Source organism: Idiotropiscis lumnitzeri, chromosome 9, assembly GCF_059441095.1.
Source record: "Idiotropiscis lumnitzeri isolate Australia: NSW breed Sydney's pygmy pipehorse chromosome 9, RoL_Ilum_1.0, whole genome shotgun sequence".
NCBI lineage: Eukaryota > Metazoa > Chordata > Actinopteri > Syngnathiformes > Syngnathidae > Idiotropiscis > Idiotropiscis lumnitzeri.
Window position 1 is genome coordinate 19,518,405 of NC_142399.1, and position 20,977 is coordinate 19,539,381.

The window sequence follows — 20,977 nt, forward strand, 5'->3', positions numbered from 1 at the left end:
CGGTTCGTCGCCAATAAAACCGACCGAGGAGGAATGCTTAAACCCATCATGTATTGCCACCTCAGTAGAAATTATATCAGTATGAGATGTAACAGCATATGGTGTGTAGCGCTCACGTCTAGAAGAAAAGCTATGTGTGTTGTCTAAGTCTAGCATAGCGCTAGTTAGCTCTAGCCTTACAGACTCCATACCCTTCCTTACAGGCTCACTATTCGCCTGCAACCCGACCTGCTCTAATATGAATAGTCATGGAAGGCTCAAACAATAATCTATGTTTCTAGAAAGAGTGATGGCGCCTTCCCAGTTAGGGTGAAGGCCGTCCATCCTCAGCAGGTCGGGTCGGCCCCAGAAAGAAGGCCAGTTATCTATAAACTGCAGTCCCTGCTCACTACAAAAACTAGCCAGCCACTTATTTAGCGAGAATAATCTACTAAACCTCTCATCATTGCCTCTCGCAGGCAAGGGGCCAGAGACAATTACTCGATGCCGACTCATCTTTCTGGCGAGATCACAAGTTTTTCTTTGTGATCTCTGATTGCTTCATCCTAGTGTCATTGGAGCCAACGTGTATCACTATATCTGAATAGCTAGCGTTGTTTGCACTGCGCTGGTGTCTAGGTGTCTTGCGCGCTAGCTCCATAAGATTAGCTTCTATGTCGGGTGCTCTGGCCCCAGGAATACACATTACTGTGGCTGGATTTTCAAGCTTAATGTTGCGGGTAATGGAGTCACCTATCACTAAAGTGCGGGAGCCATGAGACCGAGGTGGAATGGAACTGCTATGTGTCTTAACAGGCTCACCGCGATTAGCAAGCCGTTCACGGCCAATGTTAACCGGACTAGCAGGTTGGCTACAACCCGTGCTAACAGTCGTGTCCGCCACATTTACGCTTACCACATTACTCTGCTCTAGCTGGCGGACACGTCCCTCTAGCAGGGAGAGTCTTACCATGAGAATGGTGCAAGTGTTGCATGTGGTGGTGCACGAAACCATTGTTGCGTTTACTCGCCCGGTGGATGAAAGCGGAGGATCAGATGTCGCACTGAAAGTGACATGAAAGTGTGGTGGAGGAGTGTGGTGGCCAGTGGGTTAGACGCTATCTGTTTGCTCCATTTCACCGATTATAACCATGCAAAAGCCACAGCTTTTGGTAAATACCTCCCACGGTGTGCGTGTACGTGGATGTGCATGGCGTTCACAGAAAAATAACAAATTATTCAGTCTTCTTCTATTTGACTTATTTCAAGAGATGCTTTTTCAAAGGATCATGTTTTTAATATTCTGCTCTCAGGTTTTGCAAACAGACAGAACACCAGTGTTGTAAAGTCCATGTTGGTTTTTGGGAGCCACTTTTTCACAAAATAGTTCACTAGCCTTTACAGTCAATTGATGTTTAAGCGTGACATAATACATGGTCAATGGCCGCTGAAGTCCTGCTAGAACTGGAGCTAAAAAAAAGTACAAATTAAAAGTGGATGCTAAGCGTTCAGTCAGTTAATTCTCTTAATATTCACATCTACACTCACCTCAGAAATCTGCATGAAGTTTTGTCATTAACAATTATTAAACCGTATTCTTAATTCTCCATCTGACTTAATCAATTTTTATCTTTGTATTGTATGATTTTTGTGCCCTTTCAACAACGTGCTTTTTTTTCTTCCTTTTCTGTCTTTGTAATGCTTGACCTTTATGGCATCAATGCTGTAAAGGGAGAACCAGGCTTCCCAGGCACTCCTGGGTCAAAGGTAATTTGGTTGTTGAGCTTGTTTTAGTAGAAATCATGCATTTAATGATGAGTAATGATGAGTAGGTCATAGCTATTTGTCTTTCACTGCAAAGGGCCAGACCGGCACCCCTGGCATCCCTGGCAAGAGGGGCTATAGGGTAGGCTTGGCATGGAAAAATAATTTGTGATTGTGTTTCAGTCATCTCTGTGCATAAACTGCATGTGTGTCATATATATACCACATTCAGCGCTGCCATTCACGAGTGAGTATCCAATCACAAAAAGCTTTCATCACCTTCAGCGTAAGGCCAGCGAGAAGGCTCTCTGTAACCAACTCGTGATCTGATTGGCTGTCGCAACTCTCTATCAAATCTGAAAGCTCATTGACTTTGACAGAAGTGAATTTTCATTCACTGAGGCATCACTTTCTTACTAAGCCAGTAAATTAAACTTATCAAATAGTGCAGATGTGTGGCTTATGACATAATCAAACACAAATAGCTCCCTCCCCAATTTCAACAACTTAGAAGTACATTCAAACATATTTTATTCCCTTATTTTTGCTCAACTTTTTGAATTGACACAATATTCTCATTTGTATTGATGATTTGGCTGCAGACAAATTAAAACAAAGGAAATTAAAAGCAAATGCATATTGTCTACAGCAGGGGTGCTCACACTTTTTCAGCATGCGAGCTACTTATAAAATGACCAAGGCAAAATGATCTACCTACTATAAAAATGCAATTTCATATATATATATATATATATATATATATATAGAGAGAGAGAGAGAGAGAGAGATAGAGAGAGAGAGAGAGAGAGAGAGACAGCGACAGAGAGAGAAAGAGAGATGATTTTTTTTGCACAATGTATGTAGATGTAACCAATCTCGGTGGCGGCTTTCGCTTTTCAAGTAAATTGTCTGAAAAATGACTGCTGTCCTGACAACTAGCTTTTTAATACCTTCACCTTTCTCTTCCTCAGCTCGCTTTTCGGCGGAAAGTCGGTATCATATTTTCCATGAACAGTCCGAAAATCACGCTCCACATTTCCCTTCTTTGGTATTGCGATGGTAGACTGGCAGAGGAGGCAAACGCACTTTGAAAATGTCATTGTGAAAAACAACTCCTCCTCCCATTCCGTATTAAAGTGATACGTTTTTTTCTTCTTACTTGGTCCAGCACCCCCACTCATGTCTATACCCCCCTTGAGTTCAAGGGAATAAAACGAGGGCTTAAAATTGGAGGTAACCAACTCGCTAGCTTGTTAGTTGTGCTGCACTTAGCACCGTTGTTTGCGCATGCGTGGTGACCTATGTGTCCCAAAAAAAAAAAAATCAGGTGTCATCTGACTGGGTGCCCTGTATCAATCACATGACGGATAATGATAGGCTGACGTCTATTTTTTAATGTCATGCGATCTACCCATACTACCTTTGCGATCGACTGGTCGATCGCGATTGACGTAATGAGCGGGGCGCCAAAGCGATGGGAGGAAAATAATTTTTGAGTTGCCATTTTATGTGTTAACCTACTGTTTGTTCACGGGTATGGTTTGATCTAATCACTAACACTAATAGAGGCACGTCACTGATAGGCGCCCCTCTGCTCCGTGATGGTCACAGACGCCCCCCTCCTCCTCCTGCCCTTCGCGCACACACAGACACAGAAAGTCCAATGCGCAAACCCTCGAGTACACGAGCGGCGAGCGTTTACAATTCAAACGTCTGATGATGCTAAAAATGGAGAAGCAAGTGCTCAGGGGCACAAAAGCAAAAAAGAAAGAGGGAGAGGAGAAACATTATGCAGGCATGAAAACCAGCTTTTCAAAATACAACAAAATTGTATTTATAGGCTACATATAAAAAATGAAATCATTATGTTATTATTTTTGGCAGGGGGGGTTGCTGATATGTGTCTGCATATCCCCCAGAAAGTAGGTAGTTACGCCCCTGGTTAGCGGTCAGATTCCTTCCTGAATTTGACAGATTTTGCATTCAGACTTACAGAATGCTAAATACAATATGTTGAAGTGATCTTAATCCAGAATTTTATTTCTAATAGGGAGAGAAGGGAGAGGCTACTATTTCTGCACTTGGAATTAAAGGCGAGCCCGGATCACCAGGAGTGCCAGGCCTCATGGGACCTAAGGTACTGAACAATAGTTTAGTTGGACAACAATGTCACTTCCAGTATACTGTAAAATCAAGTTTAGTGAATAATTGGCAAAGAACATGCCTTAAATACAATGCATTCTTACAGGGTGACAAGGGTGATCAAGGAATCCAGGTATGATTATACAGCTTTGTAAAAGGGCTTGAAAAGAACTTCTAGGGGAAGAACCAAACTAAAATTGTAACTATTCATCTCCTAGGGAGAGGCAGGCCCTGAAGGCCCAGTTGGACCAAGAGTGAGTCATGAGTCATGACTGAATGGCTTCCATCATTTTGCCATTACCACTTGAATGTCTATTAATGTTCATTATGTTAATAATGAAATGTATATTATCTTTATCCCATGTTATAGGGCCCTCCAGGTCCAACTGGCGAACCGGGAAAAGCTGAAGTCCACAATAATGAAAATGTATAATACTCTAATTACAAATCATTTATACAATACCATACAATACAAATAATATGTACAAATTTTGTAATTCTAATGTTTCCCCCTTGCAGGATATTCGCAACATACACCTGATGGTAAAATGTTATTTAATTTTATTTATTTATTCTTTTGAGGTGTTAGGGGGGGGATTAATAAATGTATCACTCAATTCAAATATGCATGCAGTATCATTTTAAACGTGTAATTGGCCTCTTCCATCCAATTTCTAGGGCCCGCCTGGATTACCTGGACCTCCAGGGCCTCCTGGGTTCACTGGGGCAAAAGTATGATGTGTTTTTTTAAATAGTATGTGATGGATGACATAGAGGAAGCCTAATTAAGCCAACATTTATGTCCTCAGGAACTGTAATTGTTATATATAATAATATAATTTTATATAATCACTCTTTCTGTTAGTCCTGTGATTGGTGGTTTGTCAAAGGTCTGGCACTCGAGTCATTTTGTATCATCATTAGGGTGTAGTTGGCCTCCCAGGTCCTCCAGGCATTGATGGAGAGAAGGTAAGAAATTTTATTTAAATAATTCTGTAATGCAATGTAATGTTCCGTGTTGTAGTAACCCAGAGCGGACACAGAGCATAGGAAGAGTAACTCGAAATCTTCATTCCCGTCAAAAAAAGTTTTAAAAATGTACCGCTGACGAGTAAGTATATCATGTACACACAAATAATATCAGAAATCTGGTAATATAAAGCACTATTCACAAGTAGGGCAACATTATATTTGAAACCAAATAGCAACGAATTAAAAATAACCATTAAAAATGAAGTCCTAATACAGAGTAGGGAAATATGCAATCAACAAAGGTCCAACAAACCTTTACTAAAAGATCAAGAAGTACATTCAGATGGAATACCAAGAAAATGCCAGAGTTTATGGGGCGAAACAAGAGTACAAAAAAGGAACAATCTGGCATCTTTCTGGTGTGACTGCAGAGCAGATTAAAGTAGCTGTCCGGTGTGTGCCTCCTTGCTTAACTCCTCCCTTTGCTGCTTTGGGGAAATAAGAAAAAGACAACTCAGAGTGGATCATGAAAATCACAATTTTTTTTAGATTTGTTGGATGTACAGTACAGTATGGCATGCATGATTGTTCTTTTTTTTTAAGTCATATATATATTTCTTTCTAAGATTTGATGTAAAAGAGATAAAAAAATCAGGTACCTGATCTCAACTTCACGGGCCCAGAGGGAAACCTGGAGAGCCTGGTCCTCTGGGCCCAGTCGTTCCCGAAGATCTCAGAGGAGATGGTAGTGTAATGGGTTTCCCAGGACCCAAGAGAGACAAGGGAGTCATGGGTCCAGCAGGATCATCATTGAGTCTCTGTATTAAGCACAAACCAAACCCAGTCATGTAACTACCAATGGGTTACTTGACCGACGCCTTGGAGTCACATCTGTCGTAAGAGGAAGCCTTCATTTTTCAAGTTACCCATTCATTATCAAATTAAAGGCTCACTAGCTTGGAAGAAACCACAGCATTACTTCGAATTTTAGGCTTATTTATTATGGCATGAAATTGAATCATTCGATACTTGGACTACTTTTTTTTCCCTTTTTTTACTGCATATTATTTTGCTTGTTTGTAGGAAGCACTATAAGACTGAAAATTATATCCCTGTCCAGGTGAAAGAAAAGTCACTTCTTGGTTATTAGTTTATATATCTGTACTTCCATCAACTCAATTAATTTAACCATCCGTTTCCATGTAATAATGAAGTGAGCTCTCATCATGAATGTGTCAGTACAATAATTGAGTGCTAGATTTAATCACTGTCAGCCTTAAATGACGGAAGAAGCTCATATAATTCACATTAGAATTTGCCAATTACTCACTTGTTTCCACAGAGAGTATTTTTAAAAATGAAGACAATCTCATTGATCCCTGAACTGAAATGATCAGCCAAAATCATATCTACTTTGTATCTCTCGCGGGATTGGATGGCCTTATTGGGGAAAAAGACGCGACAGGGGCTCCTCAAGCTGCTTTTTCTGCAGTGTCCATTTGTAATCTATTGTGTTTGTTGACACTTGTATATTTTCATGGACAATGTTGCCGTTTTTCTTCATCATGTTACAATTACAGGAAATTTCAAAATAATGAAAAAACACACACAAACACACACCCACACACACACATATATATATATATATATATATATATATATATATATATATATATATATCCTGTTTCCTCAGGGCACTAGAGGCGAGCCTGGGGAAGGAGGAAAGGCAGAGATGGTATGTTAGGTTTGAACACAATATTATACGACAATAACATTTTACTATATACAATTTTGAATTCATCATAACCTCTAACTTTTTCTGTCCTTTTTTTTTTTTTTTTTTTTTAGCTCTATGGACCTCCGGGTCCCCCAGGGCCCTCGGGACCAGTTGGCCCAGCAGTGAGACAAATATTCAATTAATACAAACTACAATAAACTAATGCAAATTAATGTCATAGAGTAAACAAACAGAAACAAGCACCACTATTGCTCATCTACATGAATTTATCACTTTTTTATAGTTACTACAATCATTTCGCAGTACTTTTTAGTCACAGCCACTTTAAATATATTCAGTATATACAAACTTGACAACTCTATGTTTTTGTCTTTTTTAGGGGTCACAAGGACCTTCTGGGCCAAAGGTGAATTAGCATTTATTATGAACTAAATGTCTTATAATAAAAGTAAGTGGGGTGTCCCGATCCGATATTTATATTGGGTATTGGTCCAATATCAGCCCAAAAATGCATATCGTATTACTTCCGTATAAATCCCAAATCTCCGATATTAGCACACACTCTTATACAAGCGGTCCATTCCAGTCTTGGTTCCCACCATATAATGAATGTAAATAATGTATTCTGAATGTACTCAAATAAACTTTAATTGTTTTTTTACACTTAAAAGTGTATAATTTGTTTTCTAAGAAGTTTGGGTTATTTCTACTGGTCTTTTAGTGTATTTTGTATTTATTTTATTCAAATGCAGTACATTCTCATGTTTGACGTCAAGTTTATGCAACTCATTTGCTTGGATTAAATGGGTCATAGTTTCTCATACCTAACGTTTGCGACTATTGTTCTTTGATTAGTGTCACTTGATAAGCCCCACTTCTAACGTTTCATAAGAAGTAAATGCATGTAGCAATCCCTTTTGAGATCGTATCAATATTTATATCGGACAGCACTCTAGGCTACAATATCAGTTTCGTATCAGAAGTGAAAAGGTTGTATCAGATTACCGCTAATAAACATATTGTATATCGCTGCTGTTGGACCAAAACTTCTTTTTTCAAAATTTGGTTCATACTTTTTCCACATATCTGTACTATTGGTCAGCCCACACATGTGGGTGTGTCTTGCGCTTTGGTGATACAAAGTTATTGAGTGAACAAAGATGACATTTTTGGGGTCTTGAGAAAAGTGATGATTTTGGAGATATGAGGATGTCATATTTTCCTGAAAATGTAAGAAAATTTGCAGTTAACCCGATTAGAAAAACAAGTCGTTATATCCTGTAGATCTCAGTAGTGTTACCTTTACTCCCATAGTGTTGTTGAGTGACTCTGGCACAGTGTAAAATGGTTTACTATTTAAAAGTGTTAAATCAACTCTGCAGAGTGTGGAGCTATATAAACACGGAAAACATGTTGAAATTGACTCAACGGGAGTCATTTTAACACTGGACTTTTTCCTGTCTTGGAGTGCAAACAACAGAATGACAACTGGGTTTAAGTTCTGACGTAACAGTGAACTTAACAACTTAAAATTATTAAATAAAAAAAGAACAGGTACATTTAACTCTAACAACTCGCACTCCCAGAAGTCTTTGCGGCAGAGCAGTTCTAATCAAGTGGGCACAGTTGGTTTAGTACTAAATGAATCAACTCTGTCAAATAACTCCATCGCGTCCCTCCAGTTTAATCAATCAGTCTTAAAGAAAAATTTTGGAGGTTGAAATCAACTCTGAAACACATAACACCAACATTTTAATACTCACTCACACACTGGACAACAGTCCTAGAGTCTCAAAACACAAAATGTAGGCCTTTTCACTGAAAATGAACATACATATTACATCCACCAGCATCACAAGTGGCCGAGCCTATTCTCAATCATTTCTCCCCAATTTTTCGGTTGAGGATTTGACTCAGAAAGTTACGTCAAAAGTTTGTTCAAAGGATGTGTAAAAACAACCCATACTGATAGTTTAAAGCTCCCAAGAAATTTGTTACCAGGTTATCAGTATAGATGTGATTAAAAACAATACTACTTTTATAACAACATTTTCTCAGAAGGAAGGAGCGTGTCTTATCATTATTGATCAAAAATCTGAAATTGGCCTAAATGTTTAAGACTGTGATTGTTCTCGGTGTCTCGCAGGGAGAGCCAGGCATAGGCCTCAGGGGAGAAAGGGGAGCAACCGGTCAGAAAGGTGACAAAGGGGACAGAGGCCATCTTGGACTGCCTGTAAGTGCTCAGTGTCCTTTCAAAGTTTTTGATACTATTTTGAGTAGATATTATTCAACCACCTAACTCTTAACCATAAATTAAACACTAAATTTATGAATATTAGTCAGTTTAGTTTCAACTCACGCATTTTTTTTGTTTGTCTTTGTTAAAATGTTGCATGGAAAGGTCAAGGCTACTGCAAGATAGTACTAAAATGAGAATGTGCTAGACCTGTTTTGTTATTAGCCATCATTTATAATGTTACTGAATTTAATTCCTGTATCATTCGTTTTAATTTCTGCAAATTTTTACTCTTGGAAATTAAATCTACAATCTGTCTTAAACCTTTCTACAACCATCCATGATTTAGCCAACAAGTGCATTTACAGATTTTAAATGATCAATCTTATTTTACTAGCATTACATGTGAGACTATGAGGTTTTCACATATGGGATATATGTAAATTGAATTATGGGAATAGCACGATAGCCTCACAGTACAGAGGTCGTGGGTTCGATTCCGGCCTTCCTGTGTGGAGTTTGCATGTTCTCACCGCGCCTGCGTGGGTTTCCTCCGAGTACTCCAGTTTCCTCCCACATTCCAAAAACATGCATGGCAGGTTGATTGGACAGTCTAAATTGCCCCGTATGAGTGTGTGTGTGGATGTTGTGTGGTTGTTCGTCTATGTGTGCCCTGCGATTGGCTGGCAACCAGTTCAGGGTGTACCCCACCTACTGCCCAAAGATACCTGGGATAGGCTCCAGCAAACCCCACGACCCTTGAGAGGACAAGCGGTAGAGATAATAGATGGATGGAAGAATTATGGGAATCATTTGGGCCATGGATTTATTGTGGATTTAATGTTAGGTAACACTTGATTAAAAAAATAAATAAATAAAAAAACTACACTGAAAATTCATAGTTTTATCAGGAAGCTCAGCTGTATCTGGTCAAAGGAGCTACTGACAGTCACTCACTTGTAAGCACTCTCACCACGCTTATCTCCAAACTTCCATTACACTTTTTTTGGTCACCATCTGAATGTTTTGTTGAAGTCACTTGAATCACAGCTTCACTCACCCCTACCACCTCCCCAATCTGATTCCCCAACCCACCTTCCTCCCTCCATCTTCCCCATCACCTGTGCTCTCTAACTGTACAACGCTATCCAGGGGGCTCATGGGTTAGACGGCAGACCCGGTCCAGTGGTGAGTGGTGCAAAAGTTATGTTCCGGCCCCCTTCTCTCCTTTCTCCACCTTGTCTTCCTCCTCCACCCCTTGCTAGTTTGCTTGAATTTCTGCCATGTCTGCCTGTCTTGTCGACTTGCTTTCCTACTTCCTGTGCTTGTATTGTCTCAGTTTGAGCTGTAGAAACCTTTAGTGAGGAGAGGACTGTTCAGAGTTGGATTGGGAGGACTGCACTGGTGTTATCTAAATTCCTGCTGCAACACAATGGCAACTTTGTAAATGTATCTAATAATGGCAGGTATAACAAATAACTTCGCTTCACTTGGAAGGCAAAACATACAACAAACTTGTGTGTACAACAAACTTGTCAGTTGCCATTGATCCAACAGAATAAGTTATCGTTCCCGGAAAATTACATCAGCTTTGTGTTCAACTATAAAAGCCTAAATTTCACATGGGAATAATAAATTGAGGCAAGATCATTATTTCCCGAAAAAAATTGTCTTATCTGAGATTATCATTAGTTTCCTTAATAAAAGCTCAAATTATTAATTAAGTCTCAAATGATGACGTTGGCTAAATTTTTGGCTACATTTCATATCTAATCTAATCGATGTAATAAAATTTAACCGAAATGTTTGGATCGATTGGCTTTGGGGGTACCAGCCCTAGTACACACAGGACGTTCTCCTTTAAGAGGATCAGCTGTTTCAGCGATATAGTCTTTTGGTCCTTAGAAATGTTGCCCAGTGTTGCTTCAAAATCAAGATTTTGACAATGAAAACCTTCAATCCTGACTCAGCTGTCTTTTGCCCAATGATTTTAAAACAGCCAAATTGCAAGGACGACAATTCTGAGAGGATGAGCATGTGAAGATGCCCATGCTGCATGTTGAGAAGTTATTGAATTAATTTTTGTACACCTTCCACTCAATACAACTGCATATGGAATGACTCAAAGTTTTTCTCTCAAATTCTGACTGCTTTTCAGATACAACGGCAGCTGTTGACATGTGATTCTTTTTCCCTCCTTTTTAACAGTCTGGACAGTAGTTCAACAAGCTTGGTGTAATAATTATGTCAAGCGTAGGAAACATTTTTAAGATTTATTTTCTTTTCACAATACATTTGACACATTATAGTTTATAAAAGCTTGTTGAGGTGCTGATCAGAGATTTGTATTTGAGTATTAATATCTGCTGCTCAATAATTATTTTCTTTATCTGTTTTTAAGGGTCTGATAGGACCAGCAGGAGTAGCAGGGCCAGCAGGACCAAAGGGGGAGAGAGTGAGTTTCCAGTCTGACTTGAGATTTCCATTCCAGACAAGGGGAGACTGGATATAATTTTATTCATATCATTGCAGGGTGAGAATGGAGATGCAGGACATCCAGGACCAATTGGCCCGCAGGGCATTCCTGTAAGTCATTTTTAATCGCAGAAAAATGGAGGCTATAATTATACAACATACTTGTGACATTGTACTTGTAACAATGGCTTCAGTGTACATAAACAACCTACAATCACTAATAATGTTTAATGTTGAGGTACCTACTTGCTAATATAGCCACACATTGTGAATTGAATCAAATTGCGGAGGAACTCAAATGTGTTATGTTCCCCTTTGTCTGGTGAGAAGCATGGGTCTTATGCAGCATTTGAGGACGGTGGGCAGTCAGACTTTTCCGATTTCCGACCGGGAAAAATGCACTTGAACACCCCTTTGATAGTGTAAACACTACACATACAATTGCACGTGGTAACTCATTATCAATGTTGGGGAAGTTACTTCCAAAATGTAATATATTACATATTACTAGTTACTTGAATGTGAAAGTAATATGTTTCTTTACAATATAACTGTCTTTGTCACAAACTTCAAACATCAAAGCAGAGCCACACAAAACTTTTATGAGCGGATACTCTATTTTATTAAACCAATGGAGCAAAGGAACATGAGCAATGATAAATGTAAATAACTATATGAAGAACTCCGTCAGCATAAGTCGGAAGCAAAAACTCCAACCAACACAAGTGGATAGGCGGAGCACAATGAAAGCTTGACAACGGAATAAGGGATATAAAAAAAAAAGACTAAATGGAAATTAATATCACGGACGCTGTAAAAAAAACTAACAAAAGAACTCGGTCCAATTGAGAGAAACACAGATGAGTTTAATAAACGAAAATAAGTCCTGACTTCACAAAAAAGAACATACAATATAAACAACATCATGTTGTTTTAGAAAGGGAGACAAATAAATCTTATCTAGACTAGAATTACAAAAAGTGAGAGTGACTACGTTACATGGCAGAAAAATCAACCACACAATTGAATTAGCGGAATACTAGCAACAATATTCCAGCGACGTGCTTCCACTTCTCCATCACTTTGATACTCAGCTGACTGGATTGCCGCGGCTAAGAATCTAAAGGTTCCAACCAAAAAAAAAATGTGCCGCTGTTTTATAAAAAACACAAGATATTTTAATTCTGATCGGACGAAAATTCTCACGTAAAAAACACAACTTAATGACATGAATGTGAATAATTTATAGATCTAAATTAAATCATATAAATATTAGAATTATTATCGTAAAAATTATCATGATTATGTAATGCCAGCAGAAAAGGCCTTGAAGGCCTTGACCCCCCGCCTAACCAAACATGAAATTATTAACATATTCAAATTAACTTACACAAAAATAATATCAATAGATGACCTATACCGTATTTTCGCTGCCAAAAGACTCGCCGTATCAAAGGGCGCATCACCAGTTGAGGGTGCTATTTCTGTATATAATACTTAGACTGGGCGTGCTTCGAGGCGCGTGTTTACATGCTAGCTCGGGTGTGCTAGCTCGCGCGTGCTGATGGCTGATGGCTGTTTGTTTTGGGGAAGATTTGGCACTTTTAAGTGCGCTCTATAAAATACAGTAATTGATCATTGGAATACAGCCAGACGGATGGACCAATAGATAGATGGATGGATAGATAGATAGTACATGTGTAAGAAGCAACAATATTTGTTGCTAAAATCAAAACTAATCTGACCCAAAAAATGTTTTCATTTTATTTTATTTTTTTAAAATCTAAATAATTCTGTTAGTCAGTTCAGTTAGTTGTAATTTTCTTTACTACATGGAGACAAAAGTTCGAGGTGAATTGAACACAAAAAATGGAAATAATAATGATAATGAAATAATAATAAACGAGCACGAGACTGTAATTTAATGGGGTCTCATTGTAGTTTGTCTGATTGGATTCAAATCAAGCGTTTGGCCGCGGGCATCAAATGACCTTTGCAATGCGCCTGTGCACCTGAATATATTCGGAATCTTACATTTTACCATTGTGTATCGCTCGGTTGGCCATTCCTGATGTATTGATTGCCGCAATTGTTTTTAATACATGGAAAATACTACTATTTTCTTTTATGCACTGAAATTACTGCTACTACTACTTTATGAGGGCAAAAAGCAAATTTACAATATGCAAATTCATTGTATCAGTTTAATTATATATTATTGCTTGTTCCACTTTTTAGGGCTTTGTAGGACCACAAGGACTCAAAGGGAATCGGGTAAGAAATACATACATTTCCAATTATGAAAATATTGGAGCTAGTACTCATAGTATACTCACTTAGACCGAAGAAGTGTAATTCCTCACATATACTATAAGTCTTTGGAAGTAATGTTTCAATGCAGCCGTGGCTACTTATGGTAGTTTTGTAACGCAAGGCTCGAAATAAGCGGTTTTGCATTGCAGTTTGCGACATAAAATGTGTATTTTGCCCCCCCAAACAAAAATATCAAAAGACAAAACTGTGAACAAGCTGTCGTTAATGTGGTAAAACACAGAGTTGTCAAATGTTACGGAATCACTAAGTGACCACTAACTTGTTAAACTCGGCCCTTATTGAGATTGTTAGAAATATAAAAAAAAAAAAAAAAAAACAGAATGGCAGCCGCCACCGAGGGATTGTTTATCTCCGCGCAATTTACATTCGTTTGAGACAGCACCTCTGAAAAGTGTTTCAAGAGAATAAAAAAAGTTGTTGCTAAGCAGTGTGGATTTAAAAAATAAAATCTGTTGATTATATAAAAAAGAAAGTGAGATTTACTAAGTAAAAATATAATTTACCCGAACATGAATACTCTATGGACTTTGCAGTAGGATACTTGAATACTGAAATATTTTATATCTGCCGCCCTACATTCAACTATCCCATTATACGGCCATATTTTTATTGTTTATTGGTATCCTTGCTCCAGTTCCCTGGGATTAACTGTAAAAAATGGCTCCTCAAAAGTTCTAATTTGCCGCTGAAATGAAGTCGTTGATTCACAAAATTGCTCCTCAATGAAAAAAAAATATTTCACGCCTTGTAAATGGACCTTGTATGCTCTGTTACAACTATAATAATCCAGAAATAAAGCAAAATTTGTGATTTAGGTCTCTTCAGTTAACCTTCATTATATGATATATACATTTTCTTGAAGCTGGGTCTGGTGGAATTTTAACATGGACATTTAACAACATAACCATCTTTATGGTCCCAATTAAATATTCCCGTGTTGTTAATTTTGCTGCCACTTATTTAAATTGGAATTGCTTCAAAGGCTACCAAGGCAAGATGAATTCAAGAGCTAAGTATCCAAAATGTAGATGCTCTTTTTCGAACATGACAAAAAAAAACTTGATTATTCAGATATTTTGCTTTGACAGAATCAAAGCTTGTTGATGAATAATGACTGTCAACACAAGATGAACAGAAGATGCACTTGATCGTATCAAAACACATCAAAGACAGGCATATAATGACCCTGCTGAGTACCTCTCTCGTTGTTGTGGTCAACAAAAATGACAATTTTCTATCCATTTTGGATAGGAATATTCTGTTCCTCTTCGTGATAATTTTGTTTTTTTGCATAGTTATCAGACTGTGCTCCTCAAGACGAATTTAACATTTAACAAATACAAAAAGTAAGAAGATACAAAATGCAGCTTCAAAATTATTTTTTTTTAAATAAGGGGAAAAAAATTCTAACCTGTGTGGCCCTCTATTAAAAAAGTAAATGCCCCTCCCTGTTGAATCTTGAGTTAATTTTGATCAAACAGTTTTTCTGGGGAGAAAGCGGAGTTTAATTTCACTGGCCAAACCCTGTTAAATCAGGAAATCACAAAAATTGTACAGACAAGTGCAGTTAGCCGCAAGATATGCAATGCATCAGTAATTTATTATTTTTTTTGCCGCAATCAAAAGAAATTCAAGAAAGAATGAGAAACACAAAAAGGTTACAAAGTAATTTCCAAAGCTTTGATATTCATATATATCAGAATCAGAATGCCCTTTATTGTCATTATACTCAGTGTACAATGAGAGCGTTCCCCTCTCCAGTGCAAATATAAATAATAAATCAAATAATAATGAATAAATTGAATAAAAATGAAATCAGTTGCAGTTCTACAAGGCAAAGGTAGTTGCGTGCGAGAGTTCGGCATGGAGATGGTTCTCGGGAAGAAACTGTTTTTCAGTCTGTTTGTATTGTAGGAGGTAGAAATAGTATTTGGCAGTAATGATGAGGCAAGGCTTTTCAATATCATTTCAAGGAGACACCACTAAAGATGACGCCACGTATTACCATCACCATAAATTAAAAGAATTAAAACATTAAAATAAAGTTAAATATAAAGTTAATACTATTACTCAAAATAACTGCAGATTCGATCTCCCAGCTGCCAGCACATTTTGGGATCCGGATGACGTCAATGAAGGATACATGTGACCTTTCCCGTTTGGCTGTGGTTGCATTCCAAAAAAATCACATACGTATCTAATCTAGGACCTCATATGAACGCTGGCTTTGAAAACGTTGTAATTGAGCTGTTCAGACCGCCATAAAAAAAAAAAAAAAAAAAGATACCGGTCGCATACGGGCAAAAAAAAAAAAATCCGATCAGGGTTGCATTTTCCTGCAGTGTGTGCATACGAGACACAGCTGTCGTAAAGTCAAAACGTTGCCTAACCAAAGCTACTGCAAGATTGTATCAAGTACTCATCCAGGGGGTCACAAAATAACTTAAAACAACATCCAGAGAATTGCAGGCCTCAGTGGTCTCAGTTAAAGTCAGTGTTTATCACTCAACCATAAGGAAGATACTGGGCAAAACTGGATGGCAGAGTTCCAAAGCAAAAAAGAAAAAAAAAAGAAAAGGACCAACTCATTTTTGCAAAAAGAAAAAAAAGAAAAAAAAACACCCCAATGATTCCAAATGAATGTGGACTGACAAGAAATAATTTTTTGGCTCATTAAATTTTGTATAAAAACAGCATAGCATTTGTTAAAAAGAAGATTGTGCCAAACTTGATGGTGGCCGTGTGTTGGTCTATGGATGCTTCGCTTCTTCCGAACCTGGACTCCCTTCTGTGATTAATGGAACAATGAATTCTGCTGTATACCTGGGCAAGTGAACGTTTGGCCATGAGCTTATGCCCTCATGCTCACGTGGTCTTGGGCTGAGCAGCAGGACATTGACCAAAACACACCAGTTAGTCCACCTCTCCAAAAAAATTAAATACAATGTTTTGGAGTGGCTCGGCCAAAGTCAGGATTTAAATCTAATAGCGATGCTGTGGAATGACCTTAAATGGGCCATTCATGCTTGAAAACATTTCTAATGCAACAGAGTTCAAGCTCATTTTCCCAAAAAGTGGAGGCCAAATTTCCTCTACATGTGAGAGATTCATCACCCGTTATCACAAATGCTTGTTTGCAGTTTTTTGTTGGTAAGGGGGGGGGGACACAGTTATTACACTTAGTCAATTCAAGAGAAGATTTGTGTTTCACAAAGGGCCAGTTTTTTTCCCCCCTTAAATAATGAAAAGCTAATTTAGAAACTGCAATTGCTTTTAATTTTGTTCTTTGTGATATATTATAGTTGCTTTGATTATCTGAACATTTACGTGTGATTAATCACAAAAAAAATCACATTGGTGGAAATGCTTTTTTTCCCAAGATGTCAAATTACGGTTACCGTATTAGCTTTACTGATGGAATGTGATGATATTCATTTGTGATTTGTGCTTTTAATCTACAATGAGAAAAATGTTTTTTTATATTGTCCACCATATGTAAGATGACTGTAATACCTACCTCTAAAATAATGTTGCTCTTCCTTCCCATTAACATGTTCCTTGTTTAATATTTCCACTCCCATCAATCAATCTTCACATTTCATAGGTTTTTTTCAACACATTCAAGTGACTTGCACGCAAAAATAGAACTTAAACGAAAAATGCTTGTTGTGAATGAAGTATAAAGTCCAAATTCGGCCACTGGTGACCATTTAGATGAACGTGTTGAAGATAAAGCTATGAGATAGTGCAGGTGTTTTTACTTTTGTCCTATCTTCCTTTGTATCCACAGGTCTTCCTATCCCCTTTTTCCTTCCCTCCACTTTGCCCCATGGCTCTTTTTCTCGCAAGGGTTGCCCTCTCTCCCTCTCACAACACATGGCCTCCTGCTCCTCCTGCATTCTAATTAAAGTCCTGGGTTAATACTCCTCCTCTTACACTTCCTATTTGCCTCTTCCTTCTTAACAGTACAAATAGCATGCAAGTGCTCATAAATTAACCGCTGACTTTTTTTTCCTTTTCCTCTAAATGGCAAGCAATGCTCTCCCATCATTGCATGCTTCTAAAATTGTGTGGACATTTTTACATGACACGCACATACGCCGTTTAGTCAAAGTTTGAAACCGCAAGACCACTTAGTTTGACAAATGTAAGGATTGGAAGTGCCGAGCTCAAGAGACTTCCCTCGCCTTAGTGTGATTTGAAAGACATATGTGTGTGACAATGTAAGTTCTGCTCCCCCCAATTATAAATGATGACCAACACTTTCACAATATAATTAAGACTCCAACTAAGACGCAAATAAGATGTTATTTTGTATTGTCTAGTGATGTGCTCCAAAGCACAGTGCGTAAAGACTGGCCCAGGTTAGTGAACCCTAAGACATTCACCAAAACTACTTGAGTACATGCTTGTGAAGGGAGTTGATTCATTGATCGATGTATGTTTACCTTCATGATCATGGCTGGATGCCCCATTTGAACTTCTTAGTACTTTGTATTATGACATGCATCACGGATGGAGGCTATTGTCCAGTGAGATGTATTGACTAAATTCCAAGTTTTACTTTTTGGAATGAAGTTCAAACATATTTAAATGGTAGAACATTAAAGTCAGCAGTTCAACAACGACACATGTCCTACGCAATTAATTAGTTGGAATTGACCTTTCAAAGAAATTAAACAATGTTTCAACATTGCATTAGGTTTTGGACAAATGAATGTGATTATAGTTTACAGACACTCCCCTCGTTACAAGAGCATTCCTTTCCTATGGGAACAATGTAAATCAGTGTGCGCCATAATCTTATCACGAACATACACTAACGCAAGGTGTTCAGTCAGTAAATATTGTATGAAAATGACTCCTGGGATGGACAAATACAGTAAAACAAATGAAGATCAAAAAGTACCGAGTACTGTTCCACTGCTGTGCAAACCCCAAAACAAGGATCTAAACAGCCCTGACCTTGGTGAGCAGGTGTCATATTAAATAAAAAAAAAAAAAAAAGTACAGTAAATATTGAAATTCCCCACACCTCTGTGCTAGTCACTGACGGTGTAGTGGCACACTCGCCTGAGTTGTGTGCGGGCAGCGTGACGATGTCTATGTCTGCCCTGTGACTTGCTGGCGACCAGTTCAGGGTGTAGTGCGCCTTTCACCCGTAGTCAGCTGGGATAGGCTCCAGCACCCTTCCTGTACAGGATAAGCGGTGTGGATAATGACATGACCTCTGCAAATCCCTAGGATGCGGCTATGTTAAGAATTAACCAATCACACTCAAACATATGTTAAAATGGAGTCAGCACACACCTGACCCCAATTTAGAAGGCCTCAAATACATTTTTAACGTTGAAGGAGGATTTTTTTTCTTTTTAGCAGAAGCCTGAAACGTTTAGAGCTAACACTGACTACTATTTTGAACTGTATAGAATTTCTTACGCCTTGTTTAAGTGTGTCGAAATTTTAGATTTTTCAATGTTCATTCATTTCAAAAACCCACTATTCATTTCATCCATCCATCCATTATCCGCACCGCTTCTCCTCACGAGGGTCGCGGGGAATGCTGGAGCCTATCCCAGCTACCTTCAGGCAGTAGGCGGGGTACACCCTGAACTGGTTTATTAATTTCAGTATTATGCATAATATATATATATATATATACACTATCACATCAACGTAATTTTTGGATTCAAAATCGTAGACCTAGCAATTACATGGGTTGTGCCTTACCTTAGCGCAATGGTTCTCAAATAGTGGGGCACAGTGCGATGCTGAGGGGGGCCCTGGGAAACATACTTTTTTCCCCGCTGTAGTACGGCTGAATGATGTATGGTTTTGGAACCGAAATTGCAATCTCAGACAACGCAAATTTGAGATTGTCAAAGCTGCGCTTTGTGCCCTTAGTTCACGCAGTAGGTCTCGGAGACGTGATTTAAAAAAAAAAAAAAGCGTTCTCCCGAAAGTAATTTCTTTCACCGCTACTTGAATGCTAGACACCAAGATCTCTTGCGCGACAGCAGTATGAGCTTTATTTGTACTATATCTAAGTGCGTGCACAGCAGCAGCAACGAGCTGCGTGATGACAAATAAAGGACCCGACTATCAAGTAGCGTTCGAAACGAGTCGGCGAATGAGGCGACGCTAAGCGTGCTAATCGCTAAAATGAATTACAGAGTAATAAGTGCTTTGATGTACGCTCGACTTTTAACAGAAGTCTGACTCTAACCGCGTTTGGACGGAGAGCCAGCAGCTATGAACAGAAATGTTTTATTGCAACCATTACGTATAGAAACATAAAATAAGACGACGGCTATGTTAGCAATTTAGCAGACGCTCTCAGACCGGAACGCGGAAACGGATGATGTCACCACGACGAAGAGGTTCGACATCAAACGTATAGTAAATATTTGTCAGATCATCAATATTTGCACCACATAGGACTGAGTTTCGAGATACTCTCAATAATAATTCTCCAAATTATATTTCTTATCAGTTTAGCTTTGCTAAGGGACATTTTCTTGACATAATATAACATCAATATACAATGAACATGTGCATTCGTACAAAATGTAAAAATAAATGGTGGTGGGAGGGTGTGAATTGTTTTCTTCTTGGTAGGGGGGTTGTGCCTTAGCGAGACATACTTGGCAAACGTAGTTCCTGAAGATCATAACTACAGCATGCGTAACAAATGCAATGCAATTACTCCCACACTTTTGGGAATAACAGGAGTTGTTTTGCTTGCACCTCTGCTGGTAGGCTTTGAAAGTGTGGTCTTTCTGCGGCACCGTAGTGCACATGCTTCAAAATGCACACGCTTCAAACTTAGGTCATTCTATTCTACTAGTTCAGCCTTATATGGCAAGTGCATTTGACATACAGGCCCTTTGAGCCCCTTGTTCCAACAAAACTCCCAAACACGTGGGAAAATGTTTTATGGTCTGGTGAAACTAAAGTGGAACTTTTTGGGCCTAATTGAAAATTGGATGTTTACCGTTAACACAATATTGCTCATCATCAAAATTACACCATACTGCGCCTAAAGTGAAGCATGGTGCAGCAGCATCATGCTTTGGGGATGTTCATTTTTGGCTGGAACTGGAACCTTAGCAAGGCAAAAACAATTATGAATAGTTCCTAATAGCATTATTAGCACAAAACTTGCAGGCTTCTGATAGGAAAAAAAAAACGTCAGGAGACGCCTACTAGAAAATCGGATTTGTATATGCGGTTAATAAGAGCCTTTTTGGTAGCAGGCGTGTGCTGACTCCCACTTGACATCAGTTAAAATGTGATTGTTAATTCTAATAAGAGCTACATCCAAGTTCCATTTATGG

The 20,977-nt window shown here is 38.5% G+C and overlaps 1 protein-coding gene across 1 annotated transcript in view; it reads left to right on the forward strand.

The window, feature by feature from the left end:
- The window catches only part of LOC148330678 (uncharacterized), a 61,202-nt gene that overhangs the window by 33,034 nt on the left and 7,191 nt on the right, over nucleotides 1-20,977 (forward strand). Inside the window, exons 18-34 of the mRNA XM_088305327.1 lie at nucleotides 1,711-1,746; nucleotides 1,841-1,885; nucleotides 3,794-3,880; nucleotides 3,992-4,018; nucleotides 4,104-4,139; nucleotides 4,256-4,312; nucleotides 4,405-4,428; nucleotides 4,564-4,617; nucleotides 4,810-4,854; nucleotides 6,551-6,592; nucleotides 6,706-6,756; nucleotides 6,975-7,001; nucleotides 8,742-8,828; nucleotides 9,984-10,019; nucleotides 11,233-11,286; nucleotides 11,364-11,417; nucleotides 13,545-13,580. Of these exons, the coding sequence (XP_088161453.1) occupies nucleotides 1,711-1,746; nucleotides 1,841-1,885; nucleotides 3,794-3,880; nucleotides 3,992-4,018; nucleotides 4,104-4,139; nucleotides 4,256-4,312; nucleotides 4,405-4,428; nucleotides 4,564-4,617; nucleotides 4,810-4,854; nucleotides 6,551-6,592; nucleotides 6,706-6,756; nucleotides 6,975-7,001; nucleotides 8,742-8,828; nucleotides 9,984-10,019; nucleotides 11,233-11,286; nucleotides 11,364-11,417; nucleotides 13,545-13,580 (798 nt within the window). The remainder of the gene's footprint in view (nucleotides 1-1,710; nucleotides 1,747-1,840; nucleotides 1,886-3,793; nucleotides 3,881-3,991; nucleotides 4,019-4,103; nucleotides 4,140-4,255; nucleotides 4,313-4,404; nucleotides 4,429-4,563; nucleotides 4,618-4,809; nucleotides 4,855-6,550; nucleotides 6,593-6,705; nucleotides 6,757-6,974; nucleotides 7,002-8,741; nucleotides 8,829-9,983; nucleotides 10,020-11,232; nucleotides 11,287-11,363; nucleotides 11,418-13,544; nucleotides 13,581-20,977) is intronic.